At 43.4% G+C, this 18,651-nt stretch overlaps 1 protein-coding gene across 1 annotated transcript in view; it reads right to left on the bottom strand.

The window, feature by feature from the left end:
• RASEF (RAS and EF-hand domain containing) overlaps positions 1–18,651 on the bottom strand; it is a 167,388-nt gene that overhangs the window by 18,157 nt on the left and 130,580 nt on the right. Inside the window, exon 14 of the mRNA XM_073633747.1 lies at positions 16,155–16,269. Within this exon, the coding sequence (XP_073489848.1) occupies positions 16,155–16,269 (115 nt within the window). The remainder of the gene's footprint in view (positions 1–16,154; positions 16,270–18,651) is intronic.

Raw genomic sequence — 18,651 nt, 5'->3', positions numbered from 1 at the left:
CTACAAGTGCAAATGGCTGTCAGAGGTAGGCAGTAGAGGAAGTTTAGCATGTTAATTTATCTGCAAATGAAGGGAGTCGGCTTTACAGTTGCTTAAATTGGAGAGGAACATTTCAGCATTGGCTGTGTTTGAAAGAAAGTGAAGTGGATGAAAAAATAATCTGCAATGAAATGTGAATACTTTGTTATAAATGGACAGCACATTGAAATGCAACAAAAGTGAAAATGTCCAAATTAGGCCCAATTAGCCATTTTCCCTCCCCGGTGTCATGTAACTCGTTAGTGTTACAAGGTCTCAGGTGTGAAAGGGGAGCAGGTGTGTTAAATTTGGTGTCATCACTCTCACTCTCTTATACGGGTCACTGGAAGTTCAACATGGCACCTCATGGCAAAGAAATCTCTGAGGATCTGAAAAAAAAAGAATTGTTGCTCTACATAAAGATGGCCTAGGCTATAAGAAGATTGTCAAGACCCTGAAACTGAGCTGCAGCACGGTGGCCAAGACCATACAGCAGTTTAACAGGACAGGTTCCACTCAGAACAGGTCTCGCCATGGTCAACCAAAGAAGCTGAGTGCATGTGCTCAGCGTCATAGCCAGAGGTTGTCTTTGGAAAATAGACATATGAGTGCTGCCAGCATTGCTGCAGAGGTTGAAGGGGTGGGGGGGTCAGCCTGTCAGTGCTCAGACCATACGCAGCACACTGTATCAAATTGGTCTGCATGGCTGTCATTCCAGAAGGAAGCCTCTTCTAAAGATTATGTACAAGAAAGCCCGCAAATGGTTTGCTGAAGACAAGCAGACTAAGGACATGGATTACTAGAACCATGTCCTGTGGTCTGATGAGACCAAGATAACTCTATTTGGTTCAGATGGTGTCAAGCGTGTGTGGCGGCAACCAGGTGAGGAGTACAAAGACAAGTGTGTCTTACCTACTGTCAAGCATGGTGGTGGGAGTGTCATGGTCTGGGGCTGCATGAGTTCTGCTGGCACTGGAGAGCTACAGTTCATTGAAGGAACCATGAATGCCAACATGTACTGTGACATACTAAAGCAGAGCATGATCCCCTGCCTTCAGAAACTGGGCCGCAGGGCAGTATTCCAACATGATATCAACCCCAAACACACCTCCAAGATGACCACTGCCTTGCTAAAAAAAGTTGAGGGTAAAGGTGATGGACTGGCCAAGCATGTCTCCAGACCTAAACCCTATTGAGCACCTGTGGGGCATCCGCAAAATGGAAGATGGAGAAGCGCAAGGTCTCTAACATCCACCAGCTCCGTGATGCCCATGTACCTTGTAGAGGAGAGATTGTGAAAAGGGGAAGCTTTAGGGAAGTGTGTCTGTAGTAAGGGCACCTTGACAACTAGGTAATCCTAGGAGATTGAAAATGTAATAAAAGCCTTCAAAAACTTTTTTTTTTCATTATCCACTTTTTTTCTTACCAATTGCCACTGGACTGATCCAACTCCCAAAAGGTCCTGCCGCCATATCAGTATTGATTCGGAGGGACGGAAAGCCATTTTACACCGTACATTACCCCCTCCGATTCACAGCCAGGCTGTGTGTATAGGAAGTCTGCGCCGCCCACGCCGTCCTGCCTCCTCCTGGAATGAAATGGAAGACGTTTGGGATGACCAGAACCCTTCCTAGAGCTGGCTGTCTGGCCAAAATGAGCTATCGGGGGAGAAGAGCCTTGGTGAGAGAGGTAAAGAAGAACCCAAAGATCACTGTGGCTGAGCTCCAGAGATGCAGTCAGGAGATGGGAGAAAGTTGTAGAAAGTCAACCATCACTGCAGCCCTTCACCAGTCGGGGCTTTATGGCAGAGTGGCCCGATGGAAGCCTCTCCTCAGTGCAAGACACATGAAAGCCCGCATGGAGTTTGCTAAAAAAAAACCTGATGGACTCCAAGATGGTGAGAAATAAGATTCTCTGGTCTGATGAGACCAAGATAGAAGTTTCTGGCCTTAATTCTAAGCGATATGTGTGGAGAAAACCAGGCATTGGTCATCACCTGTCCAATACAGTCCCAACAGTGAAGCATGGTGGTGGCAGCATCATGCTTTGGGGGTGTTTTTCAGCTGCAGGGACAGGACAACTGGTTGCAATCTAGAGAAAGATGAATGCGGCCAAGTACAGGGATATCCTGGATGAAAACCTTCTCCAGAGTGCTCAGGACCTCAGACTGGGCCAAAGGTTCACCTTCCAACAAGACAATGACCCTAAGCACACAGCTAAAATAACGAAGGAGTGGCTTCACAACAACTCCGTGACTGTTCTTGAATGGCCCAGACAGAGCCCTGACTTAAACCCAATTGAGCATCTTTGGAGAGACCTAAAAATGGCTGTCCTCCAACGTTTACCATCCAACCTGACAGAACTAGAGAGGATCTGCAAGGAGGAATGGCAGAGGATCCCCAAATCAAGGTGTGAAAAACTTGTTGCATGTTTCCCAAAAAGACTCATGGCTGTATTAGATCAAAAGGGTGCTTCTGCTAAATACTGAGCAAAGGGTCTGAATACTTAGGACCATGTGATATTTCAGTTTTTCTTTTTTAATAAATCTGCAAAAATGTCAACAATTCTGTGTTTTTCTGTCAATATGGGCTGCTGTGTGTACATTATTGAGGAAAAAAATGAACTTAAATGATTTTGGCAAATGGCTGCAATATAACAAAGAGTGAAAAATTTAAGGTGGTCTGAATACTTTCTGTCCCCACTATATATATATATATATATATATATATATATATATTCTATCAGTGCTTATCAGTGCCACCTATCAGTGCTCATCAATGCCACCTATCAGTATCTATTAGTGCTCAATGCCCATCAGTGCTGCCTATCAGTGCCCATCAATTCCGCCTACAAGTGTTACCTATCAGTGCTTATCAACACAGCCTAATAGTGCCCATCAATTCTGCCTATCAGCACCACCTAGCAGTGCTCATCAATGTCACCTAACATCTTCCATCAGTGCCACCTATCAGTGCTCTTCAATGCTGCCCATCAGTGCCATCTATCAGTGCTTATCAGTGCTCATCAATTCCACCCATCAGTATCTATCTGTGCTCAATGCCCATCAGTGCTGCCTATCAGTGCTCATCAATGCTGCCTATCAGTGCCACCTATCAGTGCTCACCAATGCTGCCTATGAGTTCTGCCTATCAGTGCTCATCAATGCCACCTATCAGAGCTCATCAATGCTGCCTATCTCTGTTCATCAATGCTCCACAGTGCCACCTATCAGTGCTCATTTTTTTCTTCACTTTAACACTTTTTTGGACTTTATTTCAATGTGCTGTCCATTTATAACACAGTATTTACATTTGCCACTACCCACTTTTTCTTAAGATTATTCATAAGTTTGGTATATTACTTATTTGTGTCAGCTGCCACCCCACCACAGCGCAGAGATGCACCTTTTATATTTTGCATGAAAAAATAAGACTTCGAGGCGCATGCACGAAGCCGTCTGAGCAAGACATGCTTGCTTAGCGATCCGTACCTACCAGGACCTGACAGCCGTGTATAACGGAGTCTCCCCTTGATACAACCCCACCAGCAGCTTCAGCTCCTTGCTGTGACTCACTGGAACAAACCATGATTATGTACAGCAGCACGAAATCGAAACTGAAGAAGAAAACGATCCGGGAAGTGCTGACGAGGGCCTCGCCTAAGATGGCGGCGCCACCATCTTCCCGATCGGAAATGCCACACACGCCAAAGCTGAACTGACTTCCAGCAGTCACACAGAGTGGTGAGTCAGACTCAGAATTCAGGATGACCCCCATAGCTTTACAAAGTGACTCCTCGCTCTGACCTGCTAAGTCAGTTTGAGAGGGTTCTCAATAAGGCTCTGAAAAACACCTCATTTGCCTTACTTGACAAGCTCACAGAAGACATCCAGGTGAGGTGGGTCGCCGCACTTCTGTTCTAGAACAAAAGGTAGATGAACTGGATGTCCTCACTAGTAACCATGAGGAAGAAATGGGGACCCTTCATGAAGAAACCTCATACCTCCACACCCGCATTGAGGACTTTGAGAACAGGGCCAGGAGATCAAACCTCTGTGTCCGAGGGATCCCTGAGACAATAGTGGACCTCCAATCCACCATTACAACGCTCTTCCAGGAACTTGCCTCAGAGATTCCCATAGAACGTCTGCAAATGGACAGGATCCACTGATCCTTGGCCCACCATAAAGAATATGGACCCCCCAGGGATATAGTCATAAAGCTGCATTACTTCCGCACCAAGGAACAATTAATGGAAGCATCTCACAACAAAGAATCCCTGACATTCCAAGGCCATCGTTACCAAATATTCCAAGACCTCTCTCAACTGACCCTCACCAAGAGAAATGCTATGAAACCTCATTTGCTCATCCTCCAACACCATAGCATTGCATAGCGCTGGAGCTTCCCCTTTGCCATCCGCTTCTCCCACAAAAGGTACCTCCTATGCGTGTAAGTCCACGGAAGACCTCATCTATTAACACCCAAAGCCACCGCAGAGGGATCCAAACGCCAAGTGACATCATGCTCCCCCAAAAAGCTGCAGGCTTCTCCAGAACATCAGACCCAGTCCAGTGTCCACAAACGGGGTCACTTCACCTCACGAGCCCCAGAAGATCCAATGGACTAACTCTTCTCTACATGGTGATGTCCTGCTCTGTCAGTCAATCTACCCCACTAACCTCGCTCACCCAGCAAATCCACGGGTGACACCACCTAACAGTAACTATACCTATTTTTTGTGGTTATTTTTTCTCCTGACGGAAACATCAGTCCTATTTTGCACTGCGGTACTGCAGTTTTGCATTCACAATGGGTGTGGTGGCCTGATGCCTCCCAGCCGGGGGGGATCCAGGCCCCTGGCCTGAACACCCATAGTACAATAAGTTTTGCTTGATATCGATCTTCCAAGTATATTGAGTTTTAATGTTAACCTTAAGCAAATTTGCCTTTAACTGACACCACCCCCTACCCTACCCTTAAATGGAGTTTACAACCACAGGAAATTGTTGTCTGCTACCCAGTCTGCGCCTACAACTCACCTGCTGGACATTCTCACTATACTCCTTGACCAGGGTTACTTTGTTTCCTTCCCATGGCGGTTCAATAATTGTTTATCTATGCAATAATTAATGTTGAGACTTGTTTGTTACAAAGTTTATTGCACATTATGCTCAATTCTGGCTGTCGCAGTCCTAGATACTGCTCACTGTGCCTCCTCTTAGTCCACGAGTACCCCTCATTGTAGTTTGGGTATTCTTTGGAACCTTTTGTACCTATTGGCTGGTGGTATTCCACCATCCTTTGGATACCCGCTCCTCCTCTGAGCCACCTACTTCTTACCTGACTTGGTGCTTCTTTTTCTCCTCTACCTCTTCCTACACTCTTCTACTGATCCTACCTTAGTTCCTGACCCAGCCTTTCCTCCTTCCATTCACCCCAGTCCTCCCTACCCCCCCCCCTTCTCTAGAGAGGAATCCTGAGCCCCTAAAAACCAGAAGCACTGTCCTCTGATTCCACCTACATCCCACTATGGAATCCCTGAAAGTTCTGACGCTCAACGTACAAGGCCTCTATTCTCCCTCAAAATGCACTAAAGTATTCATTCTCAGTGCTTTCAGCTCATGTGGTTTGTTTACAGGAGACGCACATCTCCACCCAGTCATCATCCACATTTTTTGGTCGCCAATACCCACAAGTATATACAGCCTCGGCCTCAACTAAACAGCGAGGCGTCTTGATTGCATTTCATCACACCACACCATTCACTCTCCTGGTGGAGCTCAGAGACCCTGAGGGTCGCTATCTTATACTCACTGGCCACAGCGAAGTCACAATAGCCTCCTACTATGCTCCCAACAAGAACCCATTGTAATTTCTCTCCCATTTGTTTTCTGTAGTGGCCTCCCATAAACGGGGTATACTTATGATGTGTGGTGACTCAAATCAAGTGCTATAACCCTTCCTAGATAAGTCCCCAGCCCCATCTACCGCTCATCACCTTTCATACCAACAACTCCTAAACCAACACTCACTTCTTGACACCTGGTGGGAACAGAACCCTGCAAAGTGACAATACACCCACTATTCCCATCCCCACAAGCTATTCTCCCGCATAGACCACCTTTTTGTTAGCATAGGCACCTCTCTGCTTATTCTGGACTTGACCATAATACAATGCGCCTGGTCTGACCATAATGCAGTCCTTACTGCTTTTTCCTCCCTTGTTCCAAGACCTAATCACTGAACCAGGTGCATTAATGATAGCTTGCTGGCCAACCCTACCCACCATCAGGAAATAGAAAGCGCTATCAAGGAATAACTTACTAACAACGCATCTTTAGACATACACCCCCTGACGTTATGGGAAGACCACAAACTGGTCATCAGAGGGGTCTGTATCAGCCAAGCATCCCACCAACGTAAGGTGAAGTGACTGCTTCATAGGCGTCTAGAAAAAGCCTTCTACAAGGCCTCGGAGGTCTTTCGAACCTCGCCCTCTCCGTCAACTAAACAAATCTTTGAGAAAGCACGCTTAGAACTCGACCTCTTGACGGATTCGGCAGAGAAGAATCTGCGCAAATCAAAGGACACTTTTTATATGAAATCAAACAAACCAGACACATTTCTGTGTGTAGTGGAGCATCATGGGAAATGTAGTTCCAAAACATCTGGGGTGCCAAGGTTCACCATCACTGCCCTAGACCAACCCATACAGCTGAAGAAATTCAATCCACAATTAAATCCCTAAAACCACATAAACGCCCGGGTCCCAATGGCTTCTCAGAAACTTACTATAAGCGCTTTGTTGCTCTGTCCCCCCTTATGGTTGAAGCTTTCAATTCTCTCCTTAAAAAGGCCATTCTTTCCGCACAGAATCTTTCACAGTGTCTTTATCCATGATCCCTAAGCCAAATGAAGACGGCACCTTCTGGTCCAACTACAGACCGATATCAATACTCAACCTAGATATTAGTTACTTGCAAAGGTCCTTTCGACCTGCCTCAACCCCATTATTGGTACCTTAGTCCACCAAGACCAAACCGTGTTTATCCACTCCAGACAAGCAGGTGACAATATACGCTGAGCTACGCTCCTAGCCCATGCAGCCCGAACCTGCCATATCCCCACATGTTTTCTCTCCTTTGATATACGCAAGGCATTTGACTCGTTATCCTGGTCTTACCTCAACTCCATCCTACACCACTGGGTGTTCGGGATGCATTTCCTGCAATGGATTGCTGCCCTATATCAAAACTCAAAAGCATATGAATCTTACCCAGACTCCAGTTCCAACTCCTTCTCCAAAGAAAGAGGTAATTGTCAAGGCTGTCCTCTCTCCCCACTTCTTTTTGCCATAGCAATCGAACCCCTGGCCTTGCTCATCCATTCTAACACTAACATACACACTCTAGATTTAGGAGGCCAAAAGCATAAATTATGCTTATTTGGTGATGATGTCCTAATATTTCTCACTTCACCCCTTATTTCTGCTCCCAATTTGATGGACACCCTTTCCAAATTTGGACAAGTGTCTGGCCTTATAATAGGCCCACAAAAATCTAAAGCCTTAAACATCTCCCTGTCGCCTAGCCTGCAGACCCATTTAAGTGAAACTCTTCCGTTTACCTGGACAACCACTCATATCTCCTACTTAGGAATTAAACTTACTGCAAACCCGGATGAACTCTACGCTGCCAACTACCCTCCTATGCAAACACAACTCACCAACCTAATGATGAACTGGTCTTCTCTACTATTGGCATGGATTGGCAGAATCACAGTGATCAAAATGTCTATTCTCCCCAAAATCCTATATCTTTTTAGAGTTCTCCCAATACAGGTTCCATCCTACTGCTTACGCATCCTACAAAGCTGGGCCTCACAATTCATTTGGTGAAAACTCAAACTCCGTCAACCTAAACCCACCTTATACACTCCCCGCATCCAAGGTGGGCTTAGTGTACCCAACATTACAAAATACTACTATGCCGCTCAGCTGGCACAGCTGCCTAAGTATCACACCACTAAGAAAACCCCAATATGGGTAGCACTAGAATCAGTCGACTGTGACCCCCTCTCTACAACAAATCTCCTATGGCTAGCACCTGCACAGCATCAGTCGATCACCAATCCCATCACTAAACATAGCCTTTCCATATGGGACAGGCTTAAAATGCACTTTGGCCTCCAATCCCTCCACAATACCCTCCTCCGTAATCCCTTTTTGACCTCCTTCTCTGCTTGGTCAAATGCAGGACTGATACACACCCATCACTTTTTGACCTCCGCAACAATAACTCCCTTTCCCATGATTCGCGAATCACATAATCTTACAGCAACAGAAGTTTTTAGCAATCTACAGATCTACAGATCAAACATTTCCTGGCCCAAAACCTAACTCTACAACTCCAGGTTTTCCACCTTTGAACGTGCATGTAAATCTGATCCTCACAGACGCAGACTTATCTCCAACTTATACGCTCAGCTACTATGATATACAACATCTTCCCCTCCAACTTACACAAACAACCTTAAGCTAGACCCAGCTGACTGGGCACAAATCTGGCAGGCAACCATATCCACATCACCGAACATAGTGGCCCCTGAAACCAACTATAAGGTGCTCACCAGGTGGTATCTGGTCCCCGCCAGGATCTCCAAATACCACCCCCAATACCCACATTTGGGGGGGAGTGTCTCATAGCATGCACCTTTTGGTCGGATGTGTTCAGGCTCCTTTCCACCACGTTCAATACTACCTTACCACCAGAACTGGCAGTAGCGCTCCTGAATAGAAAACCACTGGCTCTAACTCACCATCAATTCAAACTCTTACTCTTCATTACCACAGCAGCAAAACAAACTATAGCAAAAGCATGGAAATCCACCTCGCTATGTTCTCTAACAATGAAACAGAGGGTAACGCAAGCAATGATCCATGCCAAAACTGAAGCAGTCATGCTTGATAGTGTCCAAATTTGAGAAGCTTTGGAAACCGTGGATCGATCACTGCCTACTTCCAGGCCTCGATAACTCGCTTTTACTACCTTGACAGTGGAAGTGCACCCCCATCATAATAAAGAACCTGTCGCTACCGGTTCTACTGGCTAAAGGTCCTCTCTAAGGACCCCTCCTCCCCTCTGACATCCCCTTACCCTACACATCTTCTACTTCTGTTCCTCTTTAACCCACCTGGCTCGCTCTTAACTTTCGTTTCTCACCTTCTCTGTGGCCTGACTGGTTCTTAATGTTCTTCCTCTTATAGGGACGCCTGGGACAGAATGGTCCTATGATCATCACACGAGGTATTTCCAAGTGACATTGCTTGAACTCAGCACTGGGGAAAAGCTCATATATTACCTAATATAATAAATATCCTAAATTTTCATAGATTACTACCTTCTCTACCTAAGGCTTGCCTCTTAAGATATATGTTGTATTACTATGCAATCCTAAAGGTTGTACCATGCTAGTTGTTCTACATTTGAGGAACATTGTTGACACTGTTTCACTATTTTTGTAACCATCTCTTTATTACAAATGATATTGATATTGAAATTTTACTGTAATCTGAATCTTCAAATAAAATATTTGAGCAAGAAAAAATAAGACTTCTGTACTTACTGTAAAATCTTACACATTCATGTTATATGCAGATTCCTAATGGAGGTTCAGCCACTGGCAAACAGAAATAAATGTTGATGTCCAGTCTAGCCCCCCTGTAACCCTGTCTATAACCAGCATGCTTCAGTTTCTGATGGGTTGGGACTTGTGTCCCTGAACAGACTTTAGGATTTTATTGTAAGTAAAAATATGCATCTTCTATATCGTTCATTAAGGGATGCAGGAATGTCGAACATTTATCATTTAGACAGGGGTGGGCAACAGCCACCAGCAGATCTAAGACAAAACCAGGAGCTGTCTGCAACAACCAAAAAAACCAACACCCGAATCTAAACCAGAAGAGGTGAATTTCTCTACAATACTGGAGAACTGCTAGCCACCCAAAGAAAGTATCTAAGGATCAACCTGCAACTAACACAAGAATCACTGCCAAAGGGAGTAATTACCTACACTGAATCCACATCAGCAGAAGCTATAAGCTAAACCAACCCCCAACAGGTGAAGCATATAAATACCTGAAGGTGAAGAGCATACCAACGACAAAAAATGGTCAACAAGGAAAGCCCTGAAAGATTTTCCAGCCTTAATAATATCCCTTATTGAGGGATAAGAACTAGACAACACAAGATAGCCAGTACATATTGGTTAGCAACACCGGGATACATTACGAGGAGCAAACTTGTTCACAAGGACACCCACTGGTGTTACGGGAACCTGATGATAGGGGGAAAAAAAACACTGCATGGCCTGGCTACCTGCTCTGGGTCATGAGACTATAAATCCTTTGACCTGTCCCTGGCCAACGGAGCATCCATTGGAAAAATATCACCATCCAGTAGTGTATAGCATACTTGAAAAAATTGCCTCCATCACTAAGCCCCGGTGGGTGGGGCGAAACATGTCAGATGACATGGCGAGTGGAGTGGTGCAAGGCTGAGGCCAACTTATACATGTTAAGCACATAGACTGAATAGGGTTGAGCAGGCACATTTTTTTCAAGTAAACTAGTGTCCTCAATAGGGTTGCAGCATGAGTTGTCTGCTGATAACACAAGGGAACACCAAACCCCCCAGTGATGGTTTCTTCCTGCCATGCAAGATATAACGAACACCAAAGTGCACAAATCTCTATAGCCAGAAAAGAGACTACAGAATGGAGAGCACCTGCAGGCAAAGCGGTGCCTCTAAAGGGAACCATGAGAGTAATATTCTCATCATGCAACTAGGTCCAGTGTGATGCAAGGCTTCAAGTACTCAAAAACCTTACTCAAAAACCTGGGCAGCTGGTGCTAAAGAGGGCTTCATGTGGCCAGAGGTAATTGAGTCTCTGTAGGAGGACAGTCGAATAGAACCGGAGGCCAGAGATCCATTTGGTGCTTCAGAAGTAGCAAGATTTTGGTTCCTCTAGGCTGAATACAGGTAAAGAGAGCCACTTGATTGTGTGAACAGTCCCCACACTTGTAGAAGCTGGGGCACACCTTTATGCCAAAAGTTCATTTGTTGAACTCCAGCTTCGGGACCTATGGTCTGAGTGGTGCTGCATGGACAGGGGGGATGACTAATATACAGTTCACATGTAATGGCACATCTAAGGAAGAGGATGAACTTAAAATATACTTACAATATTAATAACCTTGTCTGCTCACGGACATTACCAAAGACTGGGTTTCCTCCTTTCTGATGCTTTGTCAGGCTCTAACTGCAGCTGTCTTCAGTTGTTCTTTGTTTGTGGGTCTTTCTGCCTTTAGTTTTGCCTTCAGCAAGTGAAATGCATGCTCAATCGGGTTGAGATCAGGTGATTGACTCGGCCATTGCAGAATATTCCACTTCTTTTCCTTCATAAGCTCCTGGGTTGCTTTTGCAGTGTGTTTTGGATCATTGTCCATCTGTACTGTGAAGCGCCATCCAATCAATTTTGCTGCATTTGGCTGAATCTGGGCATAGCGTATATCTCTAAACACTGCAGAATTCATCCGGCTGCTTCTGTCACATCATCAATAAACACCAATGACCCAGTGCCACTGGAAGCCATGAATGCCCATGCTAGCACACTGCCTCCACCATGTTTTACAGATGACATTGTGTACTATGGATCATGAGCTGTTCCAAGCCTACTCCACACTTTTTTCTTCCCATCATTCTGGAACAGATTATTCTTAGTTTCATCCGTCAAAAAAATGCTTTTCCAGAACTGGTCTGGCTTTTTTAGATGTTTTTTGGCAAAGTCTAATCTGGCTTTTCTATTCTTCAGGCTTATGAATGGTTTTCACCTTGTGGAGAACCCTCTGTATTTGCTCTTGTGAAGTCTTCTCTTCATTGCAGACTTTGACAATGATACACCCACCTCCTGGAGAGTGTCCTTTATTTGTCTGGATGCTGTGAATGGGTTTTTCTTTACCATAGAGAGGATCCTGCGATCATCTACCACTGTTGTCTTCCATGGACGTCCAAGCCTTTTTATGTTGCTGAGCACACCAGTGCGTTCTTCTTTCCTCAGAATGCACCAAACTGTTGATTTGGCCACTCCTAATGTTGCTGCTATCTCTATGATGGATTTGTTTCATTTTTGAAGCCTTACAATGGCCTGTTTCACTTGCATAGACAGCTCCTATAAACGCATGATGTAGGTTCACAGCAATAGATTCCAAATGCAAATACCACAGAATCAACACCAGACCTTTTACCTGCTTAATTGATGAAGAAATAACAAAGGAGTAGCTCACACTTGGCCATGAAACAATTACTTTTGATCCCTTGAAAAAGGGGATGACTATTCTTAAGAGCTGTAATTCCTAAACCCTTCCTCCGATTTGGATGTACATACCCTCAAATTAAACCTGAGAGTGTGCATTTTCAGCCCATTATATAACTATAGCTTGAATATGTTTTGGTAAATACCTGAAAAAAACAAACTGTGCCTGTGTCCAAATAATATGTCCTCTTACCATGGTTCCTGCCTACCTCTTACCTTTAACCCATTTATTAATGCAAAAAGTGGCTCTCATTGGGCTTGCTTCCTTGCCCTTGCAGTTCTACCACTTTACAGTGGCTAAACTATGACCCTTGATGTTTAACACAATTTTCTATACTGAGTTATATTTTTTGTCTATGATTGCCACTGTTGTCTTATATAACTTTTCTGTTTATATTGTGACAGCAGCTTATTGTTAAGCAGTGTTCTGATGTGAACCTCTAAATAAAGAATTGAAAAGCGAAAATCCAATTTGTATTCAAATGCTGATTTTAGTCTTGTTTGATAGGTGGTATGTAATGGTACATATGGACATAAGAGTTAGATGATAGGTATGCATTGATGTGGGGGGGAGGGTGGTGGACTGTGGGGATGAGAATATGGGATTCAGTGGTTAAGTGTATATGGGAATGGATGGGTAAAAATGTGCATGTATGCAGATGCACGTCTACAGATGGTAAGTCGGTGTATGCGCATGTGGAGTGGCACATGTGGTTATTGTCTGGATAAAGATGAGAGGGTGCATATCAAGATGGATGCATGTGCAGATATTGTATGTGTATTTATGTGGAAGAGGTAGTGGGATGTGGTGGTCTGTCGAAGTTAAGATGTGTGTTTAGGTGCGAAAGTAAATGCATATATGGTGGTACTGGTATCATTTGATTGTTACAATATGGGCAGGGAGGGTTGGTCACATATACTGTATAGTTATGTTAGTCTTGTGGCTGATTTGATTTGTGGATTTTTAGGGATGTATGGGATCACTGGGTCTGATCTTTGACGACTGATAATGACAATATATTTGAGGTAGGATGTTTGCTTTATCTAAACCCCTATATGGTTTTTGAGGTCTATAAGTATACTTTGTGCATGAAAACATATGTAGACTAGGTACAACACAGTATTATAAATTTGCAGTATAACATAAACATAAGTAACATAAATTCAAACAAAATGCAGCTGTGTAGTGCAGTGTGAAAACTTGTGCTATGCAACCAAATAGTTGTTTTTAGTGCAGTCCTATGCGACAATGTATGGTGAAACCAAAGTCACATACAAAGTGCACAAAAGTGCAAAACGATACAAACGAGAAAAAATGTTCATATATTGCTGGAATCCAATATAGTGACTTCAAAGTGCAGCATATAACATCAGGTGATCAGGTGCTCATCACCATGTTTCCTGTCACCTCATTAAGATAAAAGGCTTACCAGAAAGCCTGCGACCTCCCTTACTGAGGGGGGTCAAACAGCGCTTTACGTGGAATCAAAGATAATAAAAATGCAGCAATAATCCTTTTCCTTGCAAGGATTATTGCTGCATTTTTATATCTGCTTTGGAGTTTGTGTATTAGAACTCCCCTTTTTTAATAAAAGCCTTTGGGAAGACTTTGAACACTATTGGAGCCTTTTCTTTTTTTACATTATCATCTCCTGCCGTCTACACCACTGGGACTCCATTGGATGTCTATGGATCTGTCCAGAGAGGAATGCCAGAGTCTTCCATCGGTGAATCTTTGACTCCACTTAAAGCGCTGTTTGACCCCCCCCTCCTATTCCCCCTTTTTGTTTCTTTCCCTAGCTGCTTCTGTGGGGCGTCTCTGTGCTTGTTCCCCAGTGACTTTGTTGGCACAGGCCACCCTTTTCAGTGGAATTTTAGTGAGAGAAGACTTGAATCCAGTAAAGTAAATGGGACACAGCAAACTTATCTATGGTGTTTAAATAATGACATATAAATGCAGCACATACAGTACGTGTATTGTTTGTACTGAAAGTGTATTTATTTTCCCTGTGACTACTTAGACTAGACTACTTAGTCCTACTGAGGAAGTGGGTACGGCCCATGAAATGTGTTGAGGTGGACGAGGACCCCATATACTGTATACTGTATATTTCTATCATACACAGATGAATGGAATATGATATGATACGATACATGTAAGACTGGTAACATAGAGGTGTCCCATATGAATTCAGGGTTTTTCAGATGGACAAGATACATTTTATTTAAATGTCTATGTATGTTTTTAATTGATTTTTGATAATGAACTTTGTAAAAACATTTTAGAGTTTGTTATTCATAAGCACCGTAAGAATCTTTATCAATGTATATAGGATGTGGCGCTTTAACATTGGCCCCGCTGCCTTTTTAAAGTGGAGTGGAAGTTAGGTTCAGAAAATCTGTGACTACGCACTGCTAAGGCAGAAGAGGTAGAGGGACGGGGCTTCTCTGACCCTAGACTGGATCTCCTGCATTGTGGTACAATCCTACTGTGGCTGCCCAAGAGGTTGGCAATTGACAATGTCAGGAACTGGTCCAAGGATAACATGTCCCTCAAAGCCAGGGTGCCCTACGCATTTTGTACAGACATTGGTCTTATGCCAGTAGTTTGTAATAAGCCATCAAAGAAGAAGGCTTTAGATGTCTGCTTCAATTATTCCATAATGTGGGGGACCTACCCAGTGATGGAAAGATTCTCTATAAGGAGCTAAATTCATTTTGATGTGGTTAAACAGAAGAATCATCACCAACACAGAACGGGGGCCAAACCAGTTGACTCAAACTGGGATCTAAAGAGCAAATTGAACTACTTATTAGTGAAGTCCATAGGCATGCGCACAGGGTGTGCCGGGTGTGCCCAGGCACACCCTAATCACCCTGTGCACATTAGTGTTATCGCTCCGTGTAGCAGCAGAAACAGGGAAAGATCTCCCTCTTACCGGCTCTGCCATAAGAGAAGTGTTTTTGCTCTTCTCTTTCATTGTCCCGGCAGAGAGATCAATGTGCCGGGGTCATATATATGTAGACACCCGCACACGCATGTGTGTTTGAGCTTAAGGGTGCACACCCTAATGCAATAGGCTGCGCACGCCTATGGTGAAGTCCCAACGGTAAGTATATCGTCTACCCTTCTCGTGGTTTCTCTGTTAACATGCATCCACATTGGTTTTTTTTGACTGAAGAAAAAAATAGAAGCGAGCAAAAATAGTTAGACATTTTCTCATTAGAGCTGAGGAAATAGGTGTACAACCTCCAAAGACACTAGCAAAAAAAATGACAATAAGGGGTGGGGTTACATGGGAGATTTTTTTCTGTTTGCTGTCCATAGCTCCTGGAGAAATTAAAAAACGTCTAAGAATTTCAATGTTCTTGTGATCCTCAATGAACGATAAAGAAATAGTGAATAAAAGGATATAGACTTGAAACTGGCATGACTTGAAACTGTGGATGTGGATGTGCAATGACATATGCAATGACAGCTAACATTACTAAAAAGCAAAGATGTACTAGTGTGCAACGTCGCAAAGGCTGTGAGGGGAAACTATGATCTTAAGGCAATGAACAAAAAAACAATATTCAATAACAAAAGAATTCAGCCTTATTAGGTAAATAAACTGACATATGCGGGCATACTAACAGACTAGCACTGTGAAAATAAAGTACAGAGAAGACTCTACATATACAGTATATGACAAACATACCAAAAGCAAACCTTTTTTTTCATAGCTCTTACTATAAATGTAGAATTCTTTAGATTACCTCAATCATATCTATCCATTCCCTCACATTCAAAAAGCTCTTCTCACAAGTCACATCGTACAGAAGGAGGACTCCGTCTGCCCTTCTAAAATAAGACTTTGCAATGCTCCTAAATCTAGAACACAAAAAAAACACATCAGTTAATTTTATATCTCCCTTCATTCATTTTTTAATTATTTCTCTTTAATCAGTGAAAGAAAATGTTATTTTCAAAAACTGCTGTTGGACTTCCCCTGCACATTACTGAACTACCACATGTTTCCTAACTTTTGGGTATGCACATTAGATGACTGCTATGAGTGAAATAATTAAATGATATACAATGCTGTCAAAAAGTATTTGCCCCCTTTCTGATTTTTTTTTTTTTGCATATTTGTCACACTTAAATGACTCAGATCAAACAAATGTTATCATTACACAAAGATAACTTGAGTAAATACAACATGCAGTTTTTAAACAATGTTTCATTTATTAAGGCAAAAAAGCTGTCCAAACTTGCCTGGCTTTATGTGAAAAAGCAATTGCCCCCTAAACCTAATAACTGGTTGTGCCACTCTTGGCGGCAACAGCTGCAATCAAGCATTTGCGATAACTGGCAACAAATCTTTTACATTGCTGTCAGGCAATTTTGGCCCACTTTTCTTTGCAGAGTTGTTTAAATTCCAGCATGAACGGCCTGCGTAAGGTCATGATACAGCATCTCAATTGGATTTAAGTCTGGGCTTTGACTAGACCACTCCAAAACCTAAATTTTGCTCTGTTTGAAACATTTGGAGGTGAACTTGCTGTTGTGTTTCGGATCATTGTCCTGCTGCATAACCCAAGTGCACTTGAGCTTGAGGTCACAAACTGATGGCCGTACATTCTCCTTTAGGATTTTCTGGTAGAGCTCAGAATTCATGGTTCCATCAATTATGATAAGTCGTCCAGGTCCTGAAGCTGCAAAGCAGCCCCAGACCATCACGCTACTACCACCATGTCTGACTTTCGGTATGATGTTCTGCTGTATTTAAAAAGTTACATTTTTGTCTCATCAGTCCACAGAATATTTGCCTAAAAGTCTTGGGGATAAATCAAGATGTTTTTTGGTAAATGTAAGATGAGCCTTTGTGTTCTTTTTGGTCAGCAGTGGATTTGGCACTGGAACTCTCCCACAGATGCCATTTTTGCCCAGTCTCTTTCTTTTTGTTGAATCATGAACACTGATCTTGCCTGAGGCAAGGGAGGTCTGCAGTTCTTTAGATGTTTTTTTGGGTTCTTTTTTGACCTCCTGGATGAGTTGGCGTCATGCTCTTGGAGTAATTTTTGTAGGCCGGCCACTCCTGGGAAGGTTCACCGCAGTTCCAAGTTATCTTTATTTGTGTATAATGGCTCTCCCTGTGGTTCACTGGAGTTTCAAAGCCTTTGAAATGGCTGTGAAACCTTTACTAGACCGATGTACATTACTTTGTTTCTGATCTGTTCTTGATTTTTTTTTTTAGATTGTGGCATGATGTGTGGCTTTTTGTGATCTGTTAGCGTGCTTCACTTTGTCAGACAGCTTCTATTTATGTGATTTCTTGATTCAACAGGTCTGGCAGTGATCAGGCCTGGGTGTGACAAGTGAAATTTAACTCAGCTTTACAAAAATTTGTGGTTAATCACAGTTCATGCATGATTCAGCATGGGAGGGGGCAATTACTTTTTCACATAGGGCAAGGCAGGTTTGAACAGATTTTTTCCCTTAATAAATGAAATAATAATTGAAAAACTGCATCTTGGATTTACTTGGGTTATGTTTGTGTAATATTAAAATTTGTTTGATGATCTGAATAATTTAAGTGTGAGAAATATGCCAAAAAAATAAAAAATCTAAAAAGGGGCAAATACTTTTTCACAGCCCTACATATGACATGATCTTTGCTAACATCTATGATGATTATGGTAAGGTATGCTAATGGGGTGGATATGTCAGTTTCTGACTTTAGGTCATACTGTTTTGGCATTGTGTATATCTATGTAGCACCCCCTAGCTAGTATGCTAGATTTTTTTGTTGTTATTGTAGGTAAAATATTCTGGCTTGGCTGTTTTCTCTATCTGGGTCAGGGTGAATGACTCACAGGCAGCATCTCTGATATCTCTCCCTACTTCTAAAAACTTAGAGAAGATTCTAGAACAATGGGAGTGGAGGAGCTGCCTGGAGTATTCATGAGGGCCCTGACCAATCCCCAACAGATGAGTTGGTAGGGGGCAGACCCCCTCAAAAACTCAGGATCAGCCCAGCTGGGACAGTGAGATCTGGGTGGAAGATGGAGATGGAGTGTTAGAAGGCTGTCAGAGACCCTTGAGGGTAGCCCCCTAGTCGGGGGGGGTGACCTCAGGTCTGGGAGCTTGGGTTCGGGAGGGACCCTCTTTATGACACACAGAGGTGTCCTGACCAGTGGCATGGGAGCAGGTGTGAGGACAGCAGGAGGAGAACACTGCCAGGCAAATCACCAGGGAGGTAGACAGTCAGGT

The sequence above is a fragment of the Aquarana catesbeiana genome, linkage group LG01, assembly GCF_042186555.1.
Source record: "Aquarana catesbeiana isolate 2022-GZ linkage group LG01, ASM4218655v1, whole genome shotgun sequence".
In the NCBI taxonomy this organism is placed as follows: Eukaryota; Metazoa; Chordata; class Amphibia; order Anura; family Ranidae; genus Aquarana; species Aquarana catesbeiana.
This window is presented reverse-complemented; position numbering and strand designations above follow the sequence as displayed.